Genomic DNA, 19,475 nt, shown 5'->3' on the forward strand with positions numbered 1-19,475 from the left:
TCATGGTTTAACCCTTTATTCTGAAGGATAGTTACACTGCAATCCAGATTTAAGAAGTCACAACTATTTTGGCACACAACCAACTGGACTTTTAGCAACAGTACTCATTGTACGTTTATTTTAAGTGCTGCCTGAAACTGCTTAAAGGAAAGCAAAAAAGCATTAAGGCAGTACAGTATTTCACATACATATTTCTGCAACTTAAACAGTTGAATAAATATTTTATCAGTCCTAGTTTTCACAACAGAAGTAACTTCTGGTCACTGTTGTGAAGTCCGAACTTTGCTTGATCTTTCTTTTAGACCCAACAGTTCTGTTCTCAGTTCTCCAGGCTTAGGAGGTATTTCAGGTATGCTCTATTAAAAACAGAGAAAGACATCAGTGTTGTGGCAGAAGAAACACTAAACTCACAAAACAGTAAAGGATCGCACTCTGTAAGAGCATTATAGCTAAACTGTGATTATACTGCCCTCTTCTTTGAGCAGAGTATAATTCCTATATGCAAAACATCTTAAAAATTATTACCTTTTGTAATTTGACTTTTATTTTAAAATAGCAAAATATAATTGGGAAAACAAAAAAAAGAAGGTAAAAGGAAGAATTAACAGTTTCATTTAAATGAACAAGGCTGCTTTTTTGCCATTAAAGAAGGTAAGCTTGGTAGAGATGTCTAAAACAGTTGAAGTTTCCACATATACTCTTTCTCTTGGTGACAGAAGAAAATGTCTCACTGCCTCTACCTTCCTGATTTAGAAATTAAGCATTGAAGCTGAAGAGGAAATTTAAAAATAAAAAGGTACCAGATGACATGACATTTCAAGAATGAGATACCTCCTCAAAATTCATCCTACTTTAGGGATATAGATCATTTGATCATTCTGAATAAATATGTCTATTTGTCTGTAACGAAGGCTACAGTAGAGACTACTAAAATACATAAATTCTTATGCATCTATCAATGATTTAAGCCTCATTGCTTAAATTTTGATGTGACAGCTCAAGCATGGTAATTTTTTTAAACTTATTTTCCATTTGAAAATAGCACAGTGAATTACAAAAATCAAGAGCAGGAGGGTGAGAGAAAACTTACAAGTCAGGCCTCCAACAGACTAAACCATTAATATTCCTGGTGGGTGGTTTCATTTGAAGTTTATTTCTGTGACTGTAGTTTTGACAGCCTTGCCTGTTGTCATTTCTAAAGTCAACTTTTGATTGTCTTCAAGTACTGAAGGAAACGAAGTCTATTTAAATCTAGCACAGCCCCTTCTCACCACTTCTGAACTCTCTTTTCAAAACCCAGCTTCCTACAGCGGAGACCCCTTTTGAAGGGGGTTACACAGCTTTTATTTTTGGTACCACATTAAGAGTGGAGGTGGCTCCCCAGAGAAGTCACAGAATCCCAGAATTGTTACGGTTGGAAGGGACCTCTGGAGATCATCTAGTCCAACCCCCCTGCCAAGGCAGGGTCACCTGGAGCAGGTGACACAGGAATGCGTCCAAGTGGGTTTGGAACGTCTCCAGAGAGGCAGGCTCCGGTGACCTCCTTGGGCAGCCCGTTCCAGTGCTCTGCCAGCCTCAACGTGAAGTTCTTCCTCATGTTGAAGGAAAACTTCCTGTGCTTTAGTTTCCGGCCATTGCTGCTCATCCTGTCGCTGGGCACCACCGAAAAGAGTCTGGAACCATCCCCTTGGCACCCACCTTTGAGATATTTATATGCACTGATGAGAGCCCCTCTCATCCACACTCTCTACACTAAACAGGCCCAGCTCCCACAGTCTCTCCTTATAAGAGAGATGCTCCAGACCCTTAATGATCTTTGTAGCCTCCACTGGACCCTCTCCAGTAGCTCCCTGTCTTTCTTGTCCTGAGGAGCCCAGACTGGGGCAGAGCACGGTCCCGGCTGCCCGGACGGTGCCCCTGCAGAGGCCGATCTCTGTGCACAGCCAGGCCGGACGCCTCCCGGGGGCAAAGCCTCCATCCCGCACACACGCCACCACCGACCGGGCCCCTGGGAGCACTTACAAGGTCCGGCCGGTAGTACCTGTGCACGACCTCGGCCCCCGCGAACATGGCCAGCATGCTGGCGGCCAGCGCCCGCAGGTACGTGGGCCAGGGCACGCCGGCGGGCATGGCCGGGCCGAGCACTCCGCACACACCGACCGCGCCGGACGTGCGTCATCCCCGCCGCCACCGGCAGCGGGGCAGGGAAAAAGGAAAAGGGAAGAGGGTGCGGAGGCCCGCCCCTCGCGCAGGAGTATCGCGGCAGCGCGCGGTAAGTCGCGACAGAACCCCCCGCACCCCCCGGGGCACGGGGGGATCCCCCCCCACACACACACACCCACACACCCGGCCACGCCCTCCGCGCCCATTGGCCGGCGCGGGTCACGTGGCGCGGGGCCGCCCGGCAGGTCGGTCGGGGGGCCGAGCGGGGGGAGGGGGCGGGGGCCGAGCGGCGACAGTGGCGGCGGTGACAAGGACAGGGACAGCCCCCGCCCGCCATGGAGCCCCAGGAGCTGGGCAGGTACCGCCGCCCGCCCGCGGCCGCGCTCGGGCCTCGCGGGGGGGCCGCCGTGGTCCTGCTCCTCCTGCTCGCCCACGTCCCGCGGGCGGCGGGCCCGCGGCCGGGCTGTGGCGGCGCCTCCCGCCCCTTCCTCGGCACAAAGGGGAGCGGAGAGCGGGGCTCGGAGGGGCCGGGCCCCGGGGGGGGGGGGAACGGGGCGCTGGGCCGCGATCGTGGCTGCGTCCCGAGGGGGAGCTGAAAATCGTTTAATACTTGGGTTTGTTCCGAGTATTATTTAATACTTGTTTTGTGAACAAATCTTCTCTACCCTTCTTTTAATTTTTCTTTCATTTTTAGCATAAACTGAATGGGGGGGGGGGGGCGTAGGGCGAGGGAACTGGAAATATTTATTCCCCGTGGAACTGGAAATATTTATTCAAATGTCCCATGACATTTTGTTATGTTTGTTATACGTCAGTAACAAAGAATTGTATTTCTGAACCCATGCGCAAGAAATGTGGCCTAAAATGTGTAGGAAACTTAGAGGTAGGGGTAAAAGTTCTCTTTCCTCTCATTAGTAAGTGGTTAGAGGACTTGTTTGTGACATGGCGCGAATTTTCTCTCTATTTAAAGGAAGTTTTATTCCCTTTACAAGAAGGATACTTTATATACTCATAAAATAAGGCCTGTATTACAAGAAGGCATCTGGTCTTCGTTTCACATCTTTGTTACTCACTCTGTTCTGCTCTGCATGATTAAGCTTTTATTACTTTATGAGCTGGATTCTGCATGTCTCAGTTGTGTTTCCCAACACAAATCTAAAGATCAGTTTGGTTTGGTTCAGTAGCTGCACAAGTATTTTATATAAAATGGAACTCTTCCTGCAGAGGGGTTAAAGTATTCACAGTACTCTGAAAATCTCCCATGACTTTATTAGGCAACTTCCTCGGGAATCTGACAGACCTACGTTCATATTTATTCTCCTTGATTCAGGACAGGTATTAGGTTCAAAATCAGTGGCTTGATCATAAGAGTGTGGGCTGTTCTGGTATAAATCTGATTTACAGTGGGATTCTTAAAAATTCATTGTGTAGTAGTGAATGGTCCCTTCTTTTGAGATATTTAGAATTACAGAATAATTTATGTTGGATAAGACCTCTAAGATCATTGAGTCCAACCATTAACCCAGCACTGCCAAGCCCACCACTAAACCATGTCCATAAGTGCCACATCTACACGGCTTTTAAATACTTCATGGGTGGTGACTCAACCAGTTCCCTGGGCAGCCTGTTCCAGTGCTTAACAACCCTTTTCATGAAGAAATTTATCCTAATATCCAATGTAAGCCTCCCCTGGCACAACTCGAGGCCATTTCCCCTTGTCCTGTTGCTTGTTACTTCAGACTGACCCCCACCTGGCTACAACCTCCTTTCACATAGCTGTAGAGAGTATAAGGTTCCCCCGAGTGTCCTTTTCTCCAGGCTAAACAACTCCAGCTCCCTCAGCTGCATCTCAAGACTTGTGCACTAGACCTTCCCCAGGTCCGTTGCCCTTCTCTGGACACACTCCAGCACCTCAGAGTCCTTCTTGTAGTGAGGGGCCCAAAAATGAACACAGGATTTGAAGTGTGGCCTCACCAGTGCTGAGTACAGGGGGTTGATCACTGCCCTGGTCCTGCTGGCCACACTGTTTCTGATACAGGCCAGGATGCCATTGGCCTTCTTGGACAAATATGTCTGTATCTAAAAATTATTTGGTGTTTTTGTTAATAGCTTTGAGATGATAAAATTATTTCCTGAAAAATTACTGTTCACAAAATCCTTTCTATGTATTTTTATAGCAGCAGAATCTATGGCCAAGAAAATGGCTGTGTAGGTAGAAAGGAATGACAGTATAAAGCAGAATTTTGCATTGGGGTGTGAGGGCTGTATGTGACTAATAAATGTGTGGAGGAAGAAAGCTGTATATGGAAAAATGTCTTTATGCATGGAAGGAAATTGAGTTTTTGTGTATGTGAACACTTCCATGTAGAATAAGTGCAGTATTTTGTGTTGGGATCCAGTGTGTGATAACTGGACAACATCTGCCACACAATTTGTTAAAGCTGTTTAATGATCTGCATAGTAACAAAGGCTGTGTGTGTTCTTCATGCTTTATAGCCCAGAATGATTCATCCATTCTGGATCTTACCAGATCAAGTAAATGACGCAACATTAAAAAAAATCTAAAATTTAGGAAACTTGAAGTCCAAAGAGTTTTAACTCGCATGTGTTGTAAATTGCCAATGTGTTTGATAGTTTGCTTTGGAAGTGTGTGCTACAGAGTGTTTTTCCTGAAAAAAAGGGTAAAGCTCTACACTTCACTTACCAATGTTGTGTTAATTCCACATTATAGTAATCACAAGAATTGTACTGTTAACTGATACCAGCTCAGCAGCCAAACTGCTTCACAGATTTGGATAATTTACTCCCTTGTTAATAGAGTCGTCGGAGAATATAAATGTGATACTTGCCAGCCCTGATAAAGTTTGATTTTTACGGTCTGTACGGTACATCACCAAGTTTCTAAGTTGTTGACAAATTATGTCTCTTTCCTCTCCCTCCTAAGATACTACGCATATCTTCAGCAAGCTCAAGCATTTTACTCCTTTCCGTTCCATCAGATGATGACTGCGGTGGCCAACATGGAAACGATGGCTGAGCAGCCGACTCTAGAGGGCATTCCAGAGCCAAACATTGCTCAGGAGCCTCCAAAAGGTAGATTGACTGGGCTGTGCTAAGAGAGCTAAAACAGTAGTAATTGATTGGGGAAAAAAATATTGCTCTTAAACTGCTTCTTTGGACATATTGGATTTCCTTTTCTTGGTGCTGTCTGAGGAAGTATTGATTAATTGTATTCTTTCAGTAACGTGTTTTAACAGATAATTACAAAGACAAGAAGTAAACCCAGGTGAATGTATTCAGGTTGTTCAGTCTCACACAATTATCTTGTTCCAGGAAAAGCAAAATTTTGTTTCAATAGATAAATGCATAATTTTTAGCTAATGTCATGGGTTTTAATATTATGTTAGAGAAGGTGGGTTTTAAAAATTCTGAGTTCAAATTTTTTTTTAAAATTTCTGCAGGAGAAGAACGATATAATACTGTTTATTTGAAATATTTTTGTTTAAATGGTTCCTTAGTGTGTTGTAGTAATCATAGGTAGGGAATTGGTTGTATAGACTAAGAATCACTTGGTTTAGTGCAGCTCATTTAAACAAAATGCAAACAGTGCTGGAAAGTGTACATGACACAAGTTTTGTACTCTCTGTACTTGTATGTTGCCTTTCTTTTCCCCCCTTAGGATTTTGTACACTTAGTCTTTGCAGTAGCTATGCCAAGGGGACATCTGTTGTTCTGTTACTGTGCTCACTCTTAGGACATAAAAAAGCAGTGATTTCTGCTATGCCTAAATTCTGATTCAGTAGCCAATACTCACACATAGAGTTTCACCTTACTTTAATAGATACAGCTCAGAGCTCTGTGTACCAAGGAGACTTATCAGCCAGTTCATGCAATGACATTGCTTGTTTAAATGCATCCTTCGATAACCATTTTTTTTTTGTTAAAGTTGCAATGCGTGGCCAGATAAAATCGTAGGAGGAAAACCTCCAGTTTAAAATAGTTGTGACTGCTCAATTCTGTCACAGTATTATTCATTTCAGTTAGGCTGCATCTCAAGTGCTGTGTAGTCAGTCTTCTTTTGGAGTTTTAGTATTGGATAACATAGTGTCACTGTGAGCACCCTGTTTGACTGCACTTGGAAGTATTTTTGGACAACTGTGATCCTCTGTTAGGAAGCTGTTCCCTAGTGTTGTTTTTTGCAAGAACTGTAAGTTGATCAGGGCCTTCAAAGGTGGGGATGGAATATTTATCAAATGTTTATGAAATTTACAGGAACATATATGAAAGACAAAGATTTGGAGTCCAGCTACTGCTGTGGTGAAAATAGTAAGATTTCTAGGATTATCCTCTGAAAGGCTGCCCTGGCATTGTTCATCTTCCATGACAGTGTCTGGTTGGTAGGTACCTGATCAGTGTGAGAGTTAGAAAAACATTATCCTGCTTCATTTAAAATACTCTGACTGCTCTGAGTTGGAGCATTATGTGGCATTATGCTGTCACATGAAAAACCTTCTAACTCTTCAAGGGGTAGAAAAAAGCTATTTATGTGGCTCACCAAGTCTAGACCCTTCTGTTCTCTTTATTGCAACTAGACTAGAGCTTGAGTACTGTTACTTAAAGCTTCCCTAAGCAGTTGCTGCAGTGATGCCCTGGGAATTTCACGTGATTTTTGTTTTCCCTTTTGTTTACGCAGCTTTCTTACAAGAATAGCTCCAAAAAAGTTTGCATACTTAGGGCAGTGTCTGGGTATCTACCATAGTTATTTTTTATCTGAGGGAGATTTTCATCTATGAATTTTGAAAATAAGATGAAGTCTCAATTTTAAAGTAATAGATTACTTTGTCTATTTAGCAGCTGATTGCTACTAGATATATCTTCATATTTTTCAAGTTGTGTTCTACAGCTTGACATTATTAATGAACATAGAGATAGAGAGGACTCCCTGGGTGGTCATGTCATGGCTAGTACCTGTGCTGCTTGAATCTCTAAATTTTAAGAGCCAGAAGATGAGGAAGCTTCAGATGAGTGAACAGTGACTACTTCATGTTGGCATTTTGTAAATAAAAATGAATGTTTGGTGTCACTCAGATTGAGATGCTGCATTACCTTGCTGAATGCTGCCCTGGAGAGTATCTGTTCTGGAAGCAGCATGTGAATGTATGTGAATGCAGCAGTGTGTGAATAGCTTATGTAGCATTCAGCCTCTGTGCTTGTGTTCCTGACACTGTGGGTAATCCTTGAGCCCTTTTGCTTTCGACATGCAGTTTGGTTTCTTCAAGATGTTATGTCACCTGTAACATTCAACTTTCATATTTAGAAGCTGAAGGGTGGATAGGTGACTAGAACTTCCTGTGACATTCTTTGGAACCTAAGCTTTGATGCTCTGGCATATCCTCCAAAAGAAATGAAACTGTTTCCAAAGGACTGTGGCATAAAACATGTAAACAACATAACCTAATCATGGGGTTACTCTTGGTTTGTATCCCAAGTCAGTGTAGTTGTCTGAGAGTAGTGTGTTTGTGTGTGGTACAGAGACACCTAAGCTAGCTCTGTGTTGAACCTGCAAAACCGAGATTCATCTGGTAATTTTTTTAATTAGTGAATTTTGAAGGTAAACTTATCTTTTTGTATCTATACATTTAGCTGAGTCTTTTTGACACTGCAACATTAGAAATGTACAAAAGGAATATTTACTTTGTGTTTCAGAAGTTAAGAAAGGAGGAAGGAAAAGAAAAGCCAAAGCAACTGAGCCAAAGCAACCCAAAAAGCCTGCTGCTAAAAAAGAAAAAACAGCCAAGTCAAAAGGCAAACAAGAAAAGATCACAGATACTTTTAAAGTCAAAAGGAAAGTGGATCGTTTTAATGGTGTATCTGAAGCTGAACTTCTGACCAAGACCTTGCCTGATATTTTGACCTTTGATCTGGACATTGTAATAGTAAGTAACTCAGAGTTACAAGATTAGGTAGAAAAGTTTTGTACTCGTTATGATTTACATTCTTTCTGCTGACTTATCTGTATTGCTTATATGGCAAGATCTTGCAAGATAAAGTATATAAACTGTTTCCTGTGTGTAGAGCTGCTTTGCCTTTTCTGTTAAAAGCCATAGTAGCATAGTCCTAATTTCTGAGAAATCTAAGGTTTAGGTATGATACAGAGTCATGAGAGACCGTTACTCGATGCTTTGTTTACTGGAAGCTCTGCACACTGTGAGCTGCCCTTTTGACATTGCACAGCTAAATGAGGCACTGCTGTAAAATTGTCAGGTTTTTTAAATGATGGAAGGTGCCGTTAACACAGTTTTGTTTGTTGACAGTAACTTAGAGAGAATTGAATCAAGCATCCTTACTGTAACTTGATTAAATTGCTGACTACAAGCCATGTTCTCATTGTTCAAATGGACTGATATCTTTCCAGATTGGCATAAACCCTGGCCTGATGGCAGCTTACAAAGGACATCATTACCCGGGACCTGGAAACCATTTTTGTACGTTTTCATTTTCCTTTCTGCTTTTAGAATTTGCAGAACTTTGTTAGAATTTGTGGTAATTTAATTTATTTTGTGGTTTGGGTTTTGTTTTTCTCCTGATTTTCTTTTGTTTTGGATGCAGAGAGGGATTTTGCTTTTAACCATCCAAGAGTGATTTAAATCCCATAAGTAGTTCTGTCAAATACTGCACATAAAAAGGAATAAAAGAGAAATAATCAGTGACTTTAGATGCAGGTTTAGAATTGTCAGGCAAACACACCGTTACCAAATACCTTATTGTGTTAGGGTGCAGCTTAAGGAATAAAAATTAAATCTCTAGTGCTTCAATTATCAAGGGTGAGTCAATAAGCATCAATTTCTGATGTAAAATAAAACTACAAGCATTATCCAAAAAATGTTTTTCACTAAGCCCTTTTCTGTTTGCATTTATACATCCATCTCTTCTTTAGAAGCTTTCTAAGTGATGAAAAAGCAAAGCCAGTTGCCATTTCCCAGCAGACATGTGCATCTGGCATACCTGATTCTCCAGGCAGATGTTTTGTCCTAAATATTTTTCCATTTTCAGTATAGCATTTGCTGCATCATGTTCTCATAAAAAAAGATCCTACCTGAACTCTGAAATGCTCAGTTCTGCATATAGGAGCCGTGGTGGTGGGAGGGAGCTCCACGTGGGCTAATTGCAGCCTTGTGATATTCCAGTCAAAACATTCCTAGTGCCCAGCAGACCCAAAACCAGGCTTGGGTATTTCTCTAGTGTTCTGCAGCCTGGTCAGACTGATCACCTCCTTTACTGAGAAGCAGGCCAGCTATGCGTGCTCTGGCAAATCCAGGTGTTTGTAACCTTCCCAAATCATTGGGAGCTACCTGGCGTGAGTTTGTGCTGGCACTGCACATCGCCCAAACTCTACTTTTATGTGCTAAATATGAATGTGAGATGTCAGCAGTTCTGTCCCAGAGGCTCAGGGCAAGGAGGAGCAATGGCAAGCTTGTAAAAGAAAGCTGACACATTGTATTTGCCACATTCTTTCCCACGGAATCCATATTGATCACATTCGCTCCCTGCTTAAGTGAGTCACAAAATCTAAAGCTCTGTACTGAACTTTTAGGATAAAAGACTGGTTTCCATACACAGGATCATGATGAGGAATTCCTGTTCATTAGGGCTTTTCTGTTCTCTTGCAGTAGATAAAGTAATAATCGTTATTTTAAACTTTTCTAGATAGGGCAATAATCTTCCCAAATTAACTGATGCTTTGTTAAAATAGATTCTTTCTTTAGCATTCCAGTATTCTGACAGTTGAGTTTTTTCCATTGTGCTTTCTTTTCCTTAGAAATAGGCAAATATGTATCTACCTTCTTACTTCACAGGGAAGTGTCTGTTCATGTCTGGTCTAAGTAATGAACAACTGAACCATATGGATGACCACACTTTGCCACATAAATATGGGATTGGATTTACAAACATGGTTGAAAGAACAACACCTGGAAGCAAAGACCTCTCCAGGTATGGCAGCAAGGGGGAATATATCATGCTTGTTAATGAATTAATAGTTGTGATTATAATTTTGAGTACCTTCTCTTTCAGCAAAGAGATTCGGGAAGGAGGGCGAATTCTGATGCAGAAGCTACAAAAGTATAAACCTCGTATAGCAGTTTTCAATGGAAAATGTGAGAACCTTTTAAATTAATTTGTTCTGTCAATAGCTTTTTTTTTCTTCACACTTATCGTATCCTTTTTTTATTTTAGGTATTTATGAAATTTTTAGTAGAGAAGTTTTCGGAATTAAAGTTAAGAACTTGGAATTTGGACTGCAGCCACACAAAGTGCCAGATACAGAAACTGTGAGTATTGAGACTAAGAAACAAAACCAGGGCATTCCGTTTAAAAACTAACAAAATCTCAGGACTTGCATACACTTCTGACCATGAACCAAGTACATTCTGATAGTGACCAAAGTACAACACGTGTGGAAGGCTTTTACCTGAATAGAGAAAGGGGGATAGTGCAATTTTCAGACACATCTTTCATGCAGCTTCTTCAGACTTGCAGATTTTATTTGGGAAATGGTGTATTATGATTAGTTGGTTAGTGCATTCTCTGACAGCTGTCTAAAGTACGAATAATACATGCATGCTTTTGTGATAACTTTAAACTGATTCCCTGTGTCCAATTTGCTGGATATTTGTGTTACTGAACTTTAATACTGAACATGACCATGGTGCTGGTAGTGCCACTGTGGGGCAGAAAGAACAGCAAGTCCATCATCACTGTGCCATTACACACAACCACTACAGCATTACAGGAGCTGGGCATGCCCAAGCACTGCCATCAGTCTGGACCTCCTTGGGCTGATTTGCAGTTTGAAGTTCAATTGGGTACTGAAGATAAAACAAACAATTTGATGAAGAGTGCATTAGTCACAGACATCTAGTGCTGGAAAGTATCTCAATAGACCAGCTATTTATCATCAGAAATAGGTTTGTTTAACATGTTCTTATAAACAGGTTAGGGCAAAGGCAATTACACTACCTGCCAAGGTAGCTTATTCTAAAGCTTCATTACCTTGTCAGTTCAAAAGTTTGGATTGTTTTTCTTCTTATTTCTGTCCCAAATTACTAGTGCTGCAAGTTTAAGCTGTCTTTCTCTAAAGGTGAAGTGTTGCCATTAGAGCTTAAAGAACTGTTGTTGATAAAGTGCTTGCTTTCTTAAGTAGCTCTTAAAGACTTCTGCGGCAGATGTATTTGTAAGAAAGATAAATAATCCCCTTTACTGGTACTTGTTCGTAAATACTGCATGGCGATAAAAGGATTGAACAGTTTGTTTTTGCTCAGCTAACTTGATGTCTTTAGTTAAGGCTGTTGGCAGAGGCAGAGACACTTGAGTTGGCTCCAACCATACTGACTAACTGCAGTTTCACACCCTGGCATGTGTGCTGTGGATGCTCTTGGCCCAGAAGCCAAGCTAATTAACCCGTGGTGCCTCCCTCACTGGTGTGGGCTGTTTGCATGCTGCCACGTACTCCTCTGTGGACTCTCTGGCTCAGGGCTCTGCTTGTTCAGAGAGCTCTGCAGTGTGCTCCAATCTCTGGCACACACTGCAAATTTCTTGTACCACACACTGGTACTGCTTCTCCTGCAGCACATAAATAACTGGTGAAAATTGTCCTCACTTTGGCAGCTAATAATTGGCCCCTGTCTTCAGGGCAAGACAGCTGGCTGGACAAGAAAAACTAAAGACTCCTTTTAGCCCCTTCCACGACCACCTCTGGCATTAGTTGAAGTTTGTACAAAGGGTTAAAGCAGTGGGCTTAACTGTTAAGTTGTTCTCAATGCACTAAATATTAACTCATAGCTCAATAATGCTGTTTTTCTTGCTCTTTGTCTCAAGCTCTGCTACGTTATGCCATCATCCAGTGCAAGATGTGCTCAGTTTCCCCGGGCACAAGATAAGGTTCATTATTACATAAAGCTGAAAGACTTAAGGGACCAACTGAAAGGCATCACACCAAACACAGACGTGCAGGAGGTGCAGTATACATTCGACTTGCAACTTGCACAAGGTACAGTGCTTATTTTGTTAACCCTTTATTAAAATGCAGTGTAGTGTACAAGACAACTAGAAGTTTCCCAAGCAAGAAAGAAATAAAGAATTTAATGGGGGATGGGGGGGAGGGAGGCAGATGTGCCATCTTTTCTAAACTGTGTTGTGTAGAATTACAGATTCCAACTCTCTTTATAGTACAGCCTAAATTCTATAAGGAGAGCAGGGGATTATCTTGTAGAATTTGTGGCTGGTTTTCAAGTGTTTTCTGATAAAAGTGTTCTTTGATAATGTTTGTTCTAAATATTAATACTTGAGGTGTTCTGTTTCTGCAGAGGATGCTAAAAAGATGGCTGTCAAAGAAGAAAAGTATGACCCAGGCTATGAAGCAGCGTATGGAGGAGCTTACTGTGATCGTGCACCGTATGACAGTGAGCAGTGCAGCTTCCCTTCCAATGGAACGGGTAAAGTGCAGCGCTCTGGGCATTCGGGCTGTGAACCACTGCTTGGGAACGAGGACTCAGGGCTGTCAGCTGCATTTTGTAAACAGTGGGATTTTTGTTTTGTTTCAGCGGGAAGCAATCCACAGCACTGCGAGGGGTCGTCCTTCGGTGTAGTTCCTAATGGACAATGGATGACACAGTCCTTTGCAGACCAGATTCCAGAGTTCAGTGCCGGTGTGACACAGGAAGAGGAGGGAAGCAGCGTGTAGGGGCTGTTCCTTCTCAGCTATGCATCCATGCTGCAGTTTTAATGCAGTGACCAAGATTGGTACCTCGGTTCTCCAACTGAAGCATTTTAATAGTATTTTATCTCCCCTAGTTATTTTATTATAGTCCAAAGTAAGTGTGTGGTAGGCTGAAATCGATGAACTAGATGATTTTAAGAAACTGTTCAAACTTTTTTTAAAAAAGTTAGCCCTTTTTTGTATATGAGTTTTATATTTAATGTATGCCATTTCTTGCAGTTTTTGACAAATTGCTTTCTCATTTGTGAAGATTTCTTTTGGGCGTTAATTTTATTTCATGAATTGTAATGTAGTAGTAACAGCAGCAGTATACTTCTTACTGATGCCTCAATATTTGGATATCTCACAATCTTTTTATATCCGGAGGGGAAAATGGGAAGTGTACCCTTAACTTATGTGAAGCGATATTTTTAATCAGGCACAGTTAAGGAAATTGTGCTTTTTAAGTCTGCCTCTTACCTTCTTAAAAAGTGCAGAAAGTTGCACTCTGCAGCTGTGAGTACTGAGTATCTTCTGGGTGGGAAGAGAGAGCTCTGTCTGCTTGGTGAGTGGACCATATTCAGGATTAAGGGAGTGAAGACATCTCTCAAGTCACAACACTGGGGAGGAAAATTTGTGTCACACAGGACAGGGCCTAAATATTCTAGCTGAGCTGGCTTACGGTAAGATATCCCTACCACTCTATCTCTTTCCCTCTGAAATTACAATGTAAGGAACTGGAATTCCTTGAAAAAAGCCCCAAAACAAACAACAGTGGTGGTTCTTCAATTGTGTAGCATTCAAACACTGTCGTTACTGTGTGATTAGTCTCTTCACATGACCTTCAGCAGTAGACAACCCCTTTGAACAGATTACATGTCAGGGAATTGAAAGGCTGCATCCTCTGTAAAAATCACGTACAGCTACATTGTTTACATCATGTACAATTAGCACAGGGTGAAAAGAGTTTGCAATTTAGCAGGTTTTAACATTCCGTTCTCTTCAATCTGTAGAGGGTGGTCTTCTTATTCCTCTTACAAGCAAAAAATACTGAGTTAAATATAGGAGCAGCTGTTCCATGAATAAGAAGTTGGCTGTAGAAGCTACAGCTCTCTTCTGAGGAACTTGCCTAAATGATATACATTTTTGACCAATATTAGTTACTGAGAAAGAAACGAGATTCCATCCTGGTGCTTAACCATCATCTTCTTTCCCTCCTTTATCATGTGAGGAAGAAATGAAGTAAAAGCAATAAGCTGATCAAAACACTACAGTTTTGATGATCTTATAATAGTTGGTGCTTCACATACTTGAAAAACAGATACAAACAGTATCTCCACACTCCGTGCGGGCCAGAGAGTCCTGTAGGGTGTGATTTATCCTTTCTTCACAGCCAGCAACAGTTGTCAGTTGTGTGTAACTAGTTAGTGTAGGTTCTAATCTTGCTGTAACAGCTCTCACTGAGATCGCACACTGTCAACCTGTTATGAGGCAGGCATGATGTTTACAGTTTTTTCCCAAATTATGTGGCTTAATTCTGAGCGTCTTAAATCAAGAAAGTGTGCATTATGATTCTGATTGTGTTTATTAGCTTCAGCATAAAGCTATTCTGTATATTGTCAGAAAGGTATAGGACTTGTCTGTTATTTAAAGTGTACTGTATCATGTATTGCTGTTTACATGGGTGTTTTCCTGCAGGTGCTCAAAGTATCTTGCATCAGGGATTTGTTACAATTCAATTATTTTATTTTCAACAAAATTGGAAGCATGGAATTAGCACTGCTGAGTATGTAGCACAGTAGGATTTAACTCCTGAAAGGCTATCCTCTTTGAGTGGAAGGGAAAGGTGTCTTCTTTAAAGGAGTCACTGGATGCAAAATACAGTTAAGTCTACAATGACCGTTTCACTAAATACTGCAATTCTATGTGTCCTCCCTCAGAACTGGTGCTCTTTTTGTTACAGTAATACAGAAGTTCTTAATCTGTCTTAAATCTATCCATGTTTCACAATAAAATCAGGAATTGTACTGCAGTGTCTTGGAATGTGCTTTCACATGTTGCTAGCGAAGGTCTAAGTGCACTACAGGATGTGTCATATACAGAAATGCCTCAAAACAGTCACCACTCAACACAACTCTACTCAGTAACATATGCCTAAGATCTCATTTCATGCTCTTCAACGTGGGCCAGACAACTAAAGACACCTTGTGTGTAATACTGCAGGTATCTGCTGGGTAGGTCTTTCTACCAGAAGACATTGGAGTCTTATTTATAAAGACCTTAAATTAAAGTACACTGTCTGGCACCGAGTTTTACCTCTGTAAATGTATAATGAAAATACTTCACTGTCAAGTAAACCTAGTTCCTCACCTCACATCAAAGTCAGGATAATCTGAACCATGTAATGGTCACTCCAGCCTCCCTCTCAAGCCCTAAGCACACAAAAGTGATGGTCAGTTATTCATATATTTAACAAATACGTCGTTTTCTAGAATCAGTTAATCATATTCCTCATATGCTGCGTCTCAAACTATTACATGCATCCAATACACTATGTTTGGCAGTATTTAAGTTGTTTCAGTATCAGCTATCAGGACGAGTTAATTTGAACTTCCCTGAAGGGTCAGGAATAAACCAGTTTTCCCACAGATCAGTGTGGACACTGGGATAGTCCCAAGGTTTGTATCTCCCATTCCAGTGAAGTAATTTAGCTTCTTGAAGAAATTGCTCTGAGTAACGGGCATCAGGACTCCAACCTGCATGGGTAGATAAAAAAAAAAAAATTTAAAAATCCAGTTTTTAATAAAGGAAAACACTACAGAGTGAGTTAAATTCAAGTGATTTTTTTTTCAGAAGTCTTATTAGTATGATTTCATCAGATAGTTGTACGATAGAGTAGCTTTTTTTTAGCTTGATGCCTTTAATGCTGCATCAGCAAAAAAATTTCAGCAAGTTTCTTCTCTCAACACTTTTATCATCCTGGCATAGCTGGGATTAAAACCAAAATCTATTCATTTTACCACACCAGCTAAGACATTATGTTTTTCCTAGGATAATTCACTCCTAGGTGAAAGGTAACTGCATCCTCCAGAATGCTGACAACAAATGCTGCCCAGCCTCCCATATTCTTCCAACTGCACGTAGAAAAAACTGATTTTTTTCAGTCTGACTATATGCAGATCTTTCACATATTCTTTCATAGCTGATGGCAGTATAGGTTAGCTGGTCTTTAAACATGTAACTTTGCCCTTGGTATTTGGGTCTTCTTCCTTTTTTCATGCAACTTCATAACTATTAGGTGCTTGGGGTTTTTGCAGGGATGCAAATATGTTGTTTGCTTGACCTGTTAGGATACTTGCATCCAACTCCCACATTCTGCCCTGCCCTGAAGAAAGCAGGACTCATGAGCCTTGAGGGAAGTGGGGATTATGTGCTGTGGATCTGAGACAAAAAGTAATGCCTGAGGTACAGTAATGTAAGGTCCTGCACTGGGATCTTACAAACCACTCACTTTAGTTCCAACTTGGAAACAGTGAGAAGTTAAACTTACCAAGATGCCTTATGTGCCACATAGGATTAATAGAGGAATACTTTCCATGAAATACAATCAGCATTGGAGAGGTTGCCACGCCTCCCCCAAGGGTGCTGCTGTAGAGGTTTTCCCTGCAAAAGGAAAAATAAGAGAGTATGTTCAAAACCTCAAAGAATTTTTAGCACGAAAGGCAGAAGATTAAAAAATAAGTATTCTGGCAAAATTCAAAATCATTTTGAATCAGTTTTCAGCAGACTCCTTCCTTATGCTGTTAATTGATTGTATTTGTAACTCCAATTCCCACGGAGTAAATTGTTGCTACCAAGAAAAATGGGAATCAGACCCACCATGAAACCAGTTTCTTCTACACGCAGCCTGTGGTCCTCAATAATGACAAAGTTAACTGTAGAAAAGAAAGCTGTTAAAGGAATCAAACATAATTTAGCCTGGTTTCTTAAGAAAATGTACATATTTCCATGTTTTCCATTCCCTTTCTTTCCCTTTTCCCCTCCCCCAGCTTTTAGACCTCTGGTTGGATTTTGTCAAAGCCTAGTTAGCATCAATTAGAATATTAGTTTCCTATGGATTTTGTGGTAAATCCAGGGCTAGATCAAGCCTAATCATGGTAAGGGGAGGCATTAGGAGATGGCAGCCAGATGTCTGTCCACATGTGCTGATGGCCCTGCTGACCAGTTGGCACATGGGCAAAGCCACCCCACCTATGGGACACTGTGCCACCCACCTAGTCCAGTGGGGAGGAAACCTGGGAAGTACAGGGAGGTGCTGAAAGGCCACAGAACAAAAAAAATCATAACCTCCCCTCAAAACTGAGTTTCAATTGATAAGCAATTTTTTTTCACTGCCATTTCAAAATCCAGCTAAAAGGAGCATGAATGTGTTATTAAGGCAGAAAATCAACTTTATAGATCAAATTTGCAGTAATATAGAGTTCTCACTCTTAAAATCTCTTTAAAAGCACAGCAATAGCTTGTCAGGATATGTTACATAAGCAGAGTAAGAGAAAAATATTCGGCTTCTCAGTCATTCACATACTTCTCATTTGTGTCCCTCATCTGTTCATTTCTAAAACTAACAAGTAATGGACACAGCCCAACAGCACAAACCATTCAGTGGCAGTTTAGCCTTACTAAACTGAAATTCAATCCTTTGCAGAGTCAAGTTTTCAAATACAGGTTAACAGGGAACTAATGTAAATAACGAATGGTGCTTGTTTCACTGTGTTATGACTTATTCATGGTCAATAACATAAAGATATCTTTCATGTCAAATTTCCTTCAACTAGAGAAAAAGAAGTCTTTTCTACTGGTATTAAAAAAAAAAAAAAAAGATGGTGTCCAATTACAGTTTGGCTGATGCTACAATAGGAGAGTCCCCACACAAACAAGGAAAGATTCCTCCTTCTTTCAGCCAGCCTCAGGAAGGGAAGATCATTAAGTGGCTTGATCCCAAGTGAAGTTGGTCACCCAAAATGAGAACCACATGTTTTCAGTGTCCCTCAGGATTATGTGTGGTTTGTCATTAAACACAAGACTAAAATTCCAGCTGGTCATTTCCTGGTACAAAATTGGTCAGATTTAAACAGATGGAAATGCTGAAACAGGAGTTAAAAGAAAGACTGCCTGGAGTTGAAAAAAACTTTTAAGAGCTTTTAAACAGAAAATAAAACTGTAAACCAAGTATGAAAAGTAAAGTGCAAAGCTAAATTTCTACACATACTCTACATTTCTTTGCATCCACTTTTCCAACTGCTTCGTAACCCGCTGATGTTTCCATTCAGTCATGTTAGCAACAATTACTCCAGGATTAAAGGAACAGGTGCTGGGGCTGATGCCAAGATCTCTGATGGCTTGCTTTCTGTAGTCCAGGAATCCCATGTATGTGTTCTAAGAAATAAAAAACTATGTTTATCCCCTATGAATCTTTTTAAAGATGTGTACATTCATCTCTCTATCACTGAGAGGGAGACTAAACAGGCGCTGCCAAAGCTGAATTTCTAGATGGTGGTTATGTGTAGTGATTTCCATATGACACAAGGCTGAAAGGCAGGATACTTCCAGATACTAAATTAGTTTTTCCACAGTATGGTACAGTGGAAGTTTGATAAGGCTCTTCCCTCACCACATCTTTGCTTTTCAGTAGCTCACACCAAATATGCAGCATCAGACTTCTGCAACCATAATACTAGAGGGATGCCCTGACAATTCTGGGAAACTCAGCCCAGGAGTTAGTCTTTAAATTGTTTTCCTAGGTTTCATTCCCAAAGTGACTAATACAAATATCATATATTCTGTCTTCACTAGATGTTCTATAAATGCTCACTATCTACTGATAGCAAAATACCAAACATAATTTAGTAGAATCCGAAGAACAAGATACATTTAAATTATTACAGGAAACAACTCTGCATAGCACTACAGAGTTACTACAAGAAGTTCTTAATTACCGGTACAACTATTACGAAAGTAAATATCTATATCTATATATATAACTTTCACTTTGGGAAACACATATGAAATCTTCTTACACTTATGGGTAAACAAATTCATTATTAGAATTCCAGAATGGCATCTTACCTGCATCCCTACACTTCTAATCATTTCATGTGTAGAAGGCAGATCACAATCATCTGAAAAAGCTGCAGCATGTCCAGGAGCCAACTTAGTATCATAGAGTTCCTGGATGTCACCTGATTACAGAAAGGTCAAAAGCATAAAACAGCACCTACTGCATTGCTACAGGGTTGATAGGATAACATCCCTTCTCATATATGTTACTTATAAACACACCAGTTTTCAGGGATAGCCCAGATATTGATAAAGGCTGAATTTTGTAATACGGGACAATTCTTAAATTTCAGTCCTGTACCTGGATGTCTAAGGTCTATCTTTAAATATTATCACTGGTATTCAATACATTCATATTCTGGTTTGAGTGTCCAAAATCACTTCCAGCAGAAGCTGATTACACTGTTAAGAAGCCTGGTTACAAAATTCTGTATTCACA

At 40.8% G+C, this 19,475-nt stretch overlaps 3 protein-coding genes across 11 annotated transcripts in view; 1 reads left to right on the plus strand and 2 right to left on the minus strand.

Annotated features, from left to right (window-relative positions):
* CUNH12orf73 (chromosome unknown C12orf73 homolog) lies at positions 1-2,307 on the minus strand. The gene is made up of 2 exons (XM_027715163.2): positions 2,023-2,307; positions 1-356 (listed from the first exon to the last, which is right to left on the minus strand). The coding sequence occupies exons 1-2, from the start codon at positions 2,128-2,130 to the stop codon at positions 261-263; spliced, it is 204 nt and encodes a 67-aa protein (XP_027570964.1). The 5' UTR covers positions 2,131-2,307; the 3' UTR covers positions 1-260.
* TDG (thymine DNA glycosylase) lies at positions 2,225-14,946 on the plus strand. Of its 3 annotated transcripts, XM_027715151.2 has the most exons (10): positions 2,499-2,521; positions 5,108-5,256; positions 7,870-8,099; positions 8,579-8,648; positions 10,020-10,155; positions 10,237-10,319; positions 10,399-10,493; positions 12,040-12,211; positions 12,528-12,656; positions 12,765-14,946. In XM_027715151.2, the coding sequence occupies exons 1-10, from the start codon at positions 2,499-2,501 to the stop codon at positions 12,902-12,904; spliced, it is 1,227 nt and encodes a 408-aa protein (XP_027570952.2). In that variant the 3' UTR covers positions 12,905-14,946. The 3 variants fall into 3 exon arrangements, with proteins under 3 accessions (XP_039239149.1, XP_027570952.2, XP_039239150.1); XM_039383215.1 differs by lacking the exon at positions 2,499-2,521 and adding an exon at positions 2,225-2,272 and having other exon boundaries at positions 12,528-14,946; XM_039383216.1 differs by having other exon boundaries at positions 2,511-2,521; positions 12,528-14,946.
* The window catches only part of GLT8D2 (glycosyltransferase 8 domain containing 2), a 20,186-nt gene continuing 12,928 nt past the window's right edge, over positions 12,218-19,475 (minus strand). For all 7 annotated transcript variants that reach the window (XM_039383218.1, XM_039383217.1, XM_027715161.2 and 4 more), the window contains 4 exons: positions 19,046-19,158; positions 18,189-18,355; positions 16,470-16,582; positions 12,218-15,675 (listed from right to left, as the gene is read on the minus strand). In XM_039383218.1, the coding sequence (XP_039239152.1) occupies positions 15,503-15,675; positions 16,470-16,582; positions 18,189-18,355; positions 19,046-19,158 (566 nt within the window). In that variant the 3' untranslated portion in view covers positions 12,218-15,502. The remainder of the gene's footprint in view (positions 15,676-16,469; positions 16,583-18,188; positions 18,356-19,045; positions 19,159-19,475) is intronic.

Source organism: Pipra filicauda, unplaced genomic scaffold (assembly GCF_003945595.2).
Source record: "Pipra filicauda isolate LSUMZ 115617 unplaced genomic scaffold, ASM394559v2 scaffold2_size9829703_pilon, whole genome shotgun sequence".
Taxonomy (NCBI): Eukaryota; Metazoa; Chordata; class Aves; order Passeriformes; family Pipridae; genus Pipra; species Pipra filicauda.

Coding starts and splice junctions, on each gene's coding strand:
- CUNH12orf73 (XM_027715163.2), bottom strand. CDS start 2,130: ATGCCCGCCGGCGTGCCCTGGCCCACGTACCTGCGGGCGCTGGCCGCC. Junction 357..2,022: donor GGTACTACCGGCCGGACCTT/GTAAGTGCTCCC, acceptor TGTTTTTAATAG/AGCATACCTGAAATACCTCC.
- TDG (XM_039383215.1), top strand. CDS start 5,163: ATGATGACTGCGGTGGCCAACATGGAAACGATGGCTGAGCAGCCGACT. Junction 10,156..10,236: donor GGAAGCAAAGACCTCTCCAG/GTATGGCAGCAA, acceptor CTTCTCTTTCAG/CAAAGAGATTCGGGAAGGAG. Junction 10,320..10,398: donor AGCAGTTTTCAATGGAAAAT/GTGAGAACCTTT, acceptor TTTTTATTTTAG/GTATTTATGAAATTTTTAGT.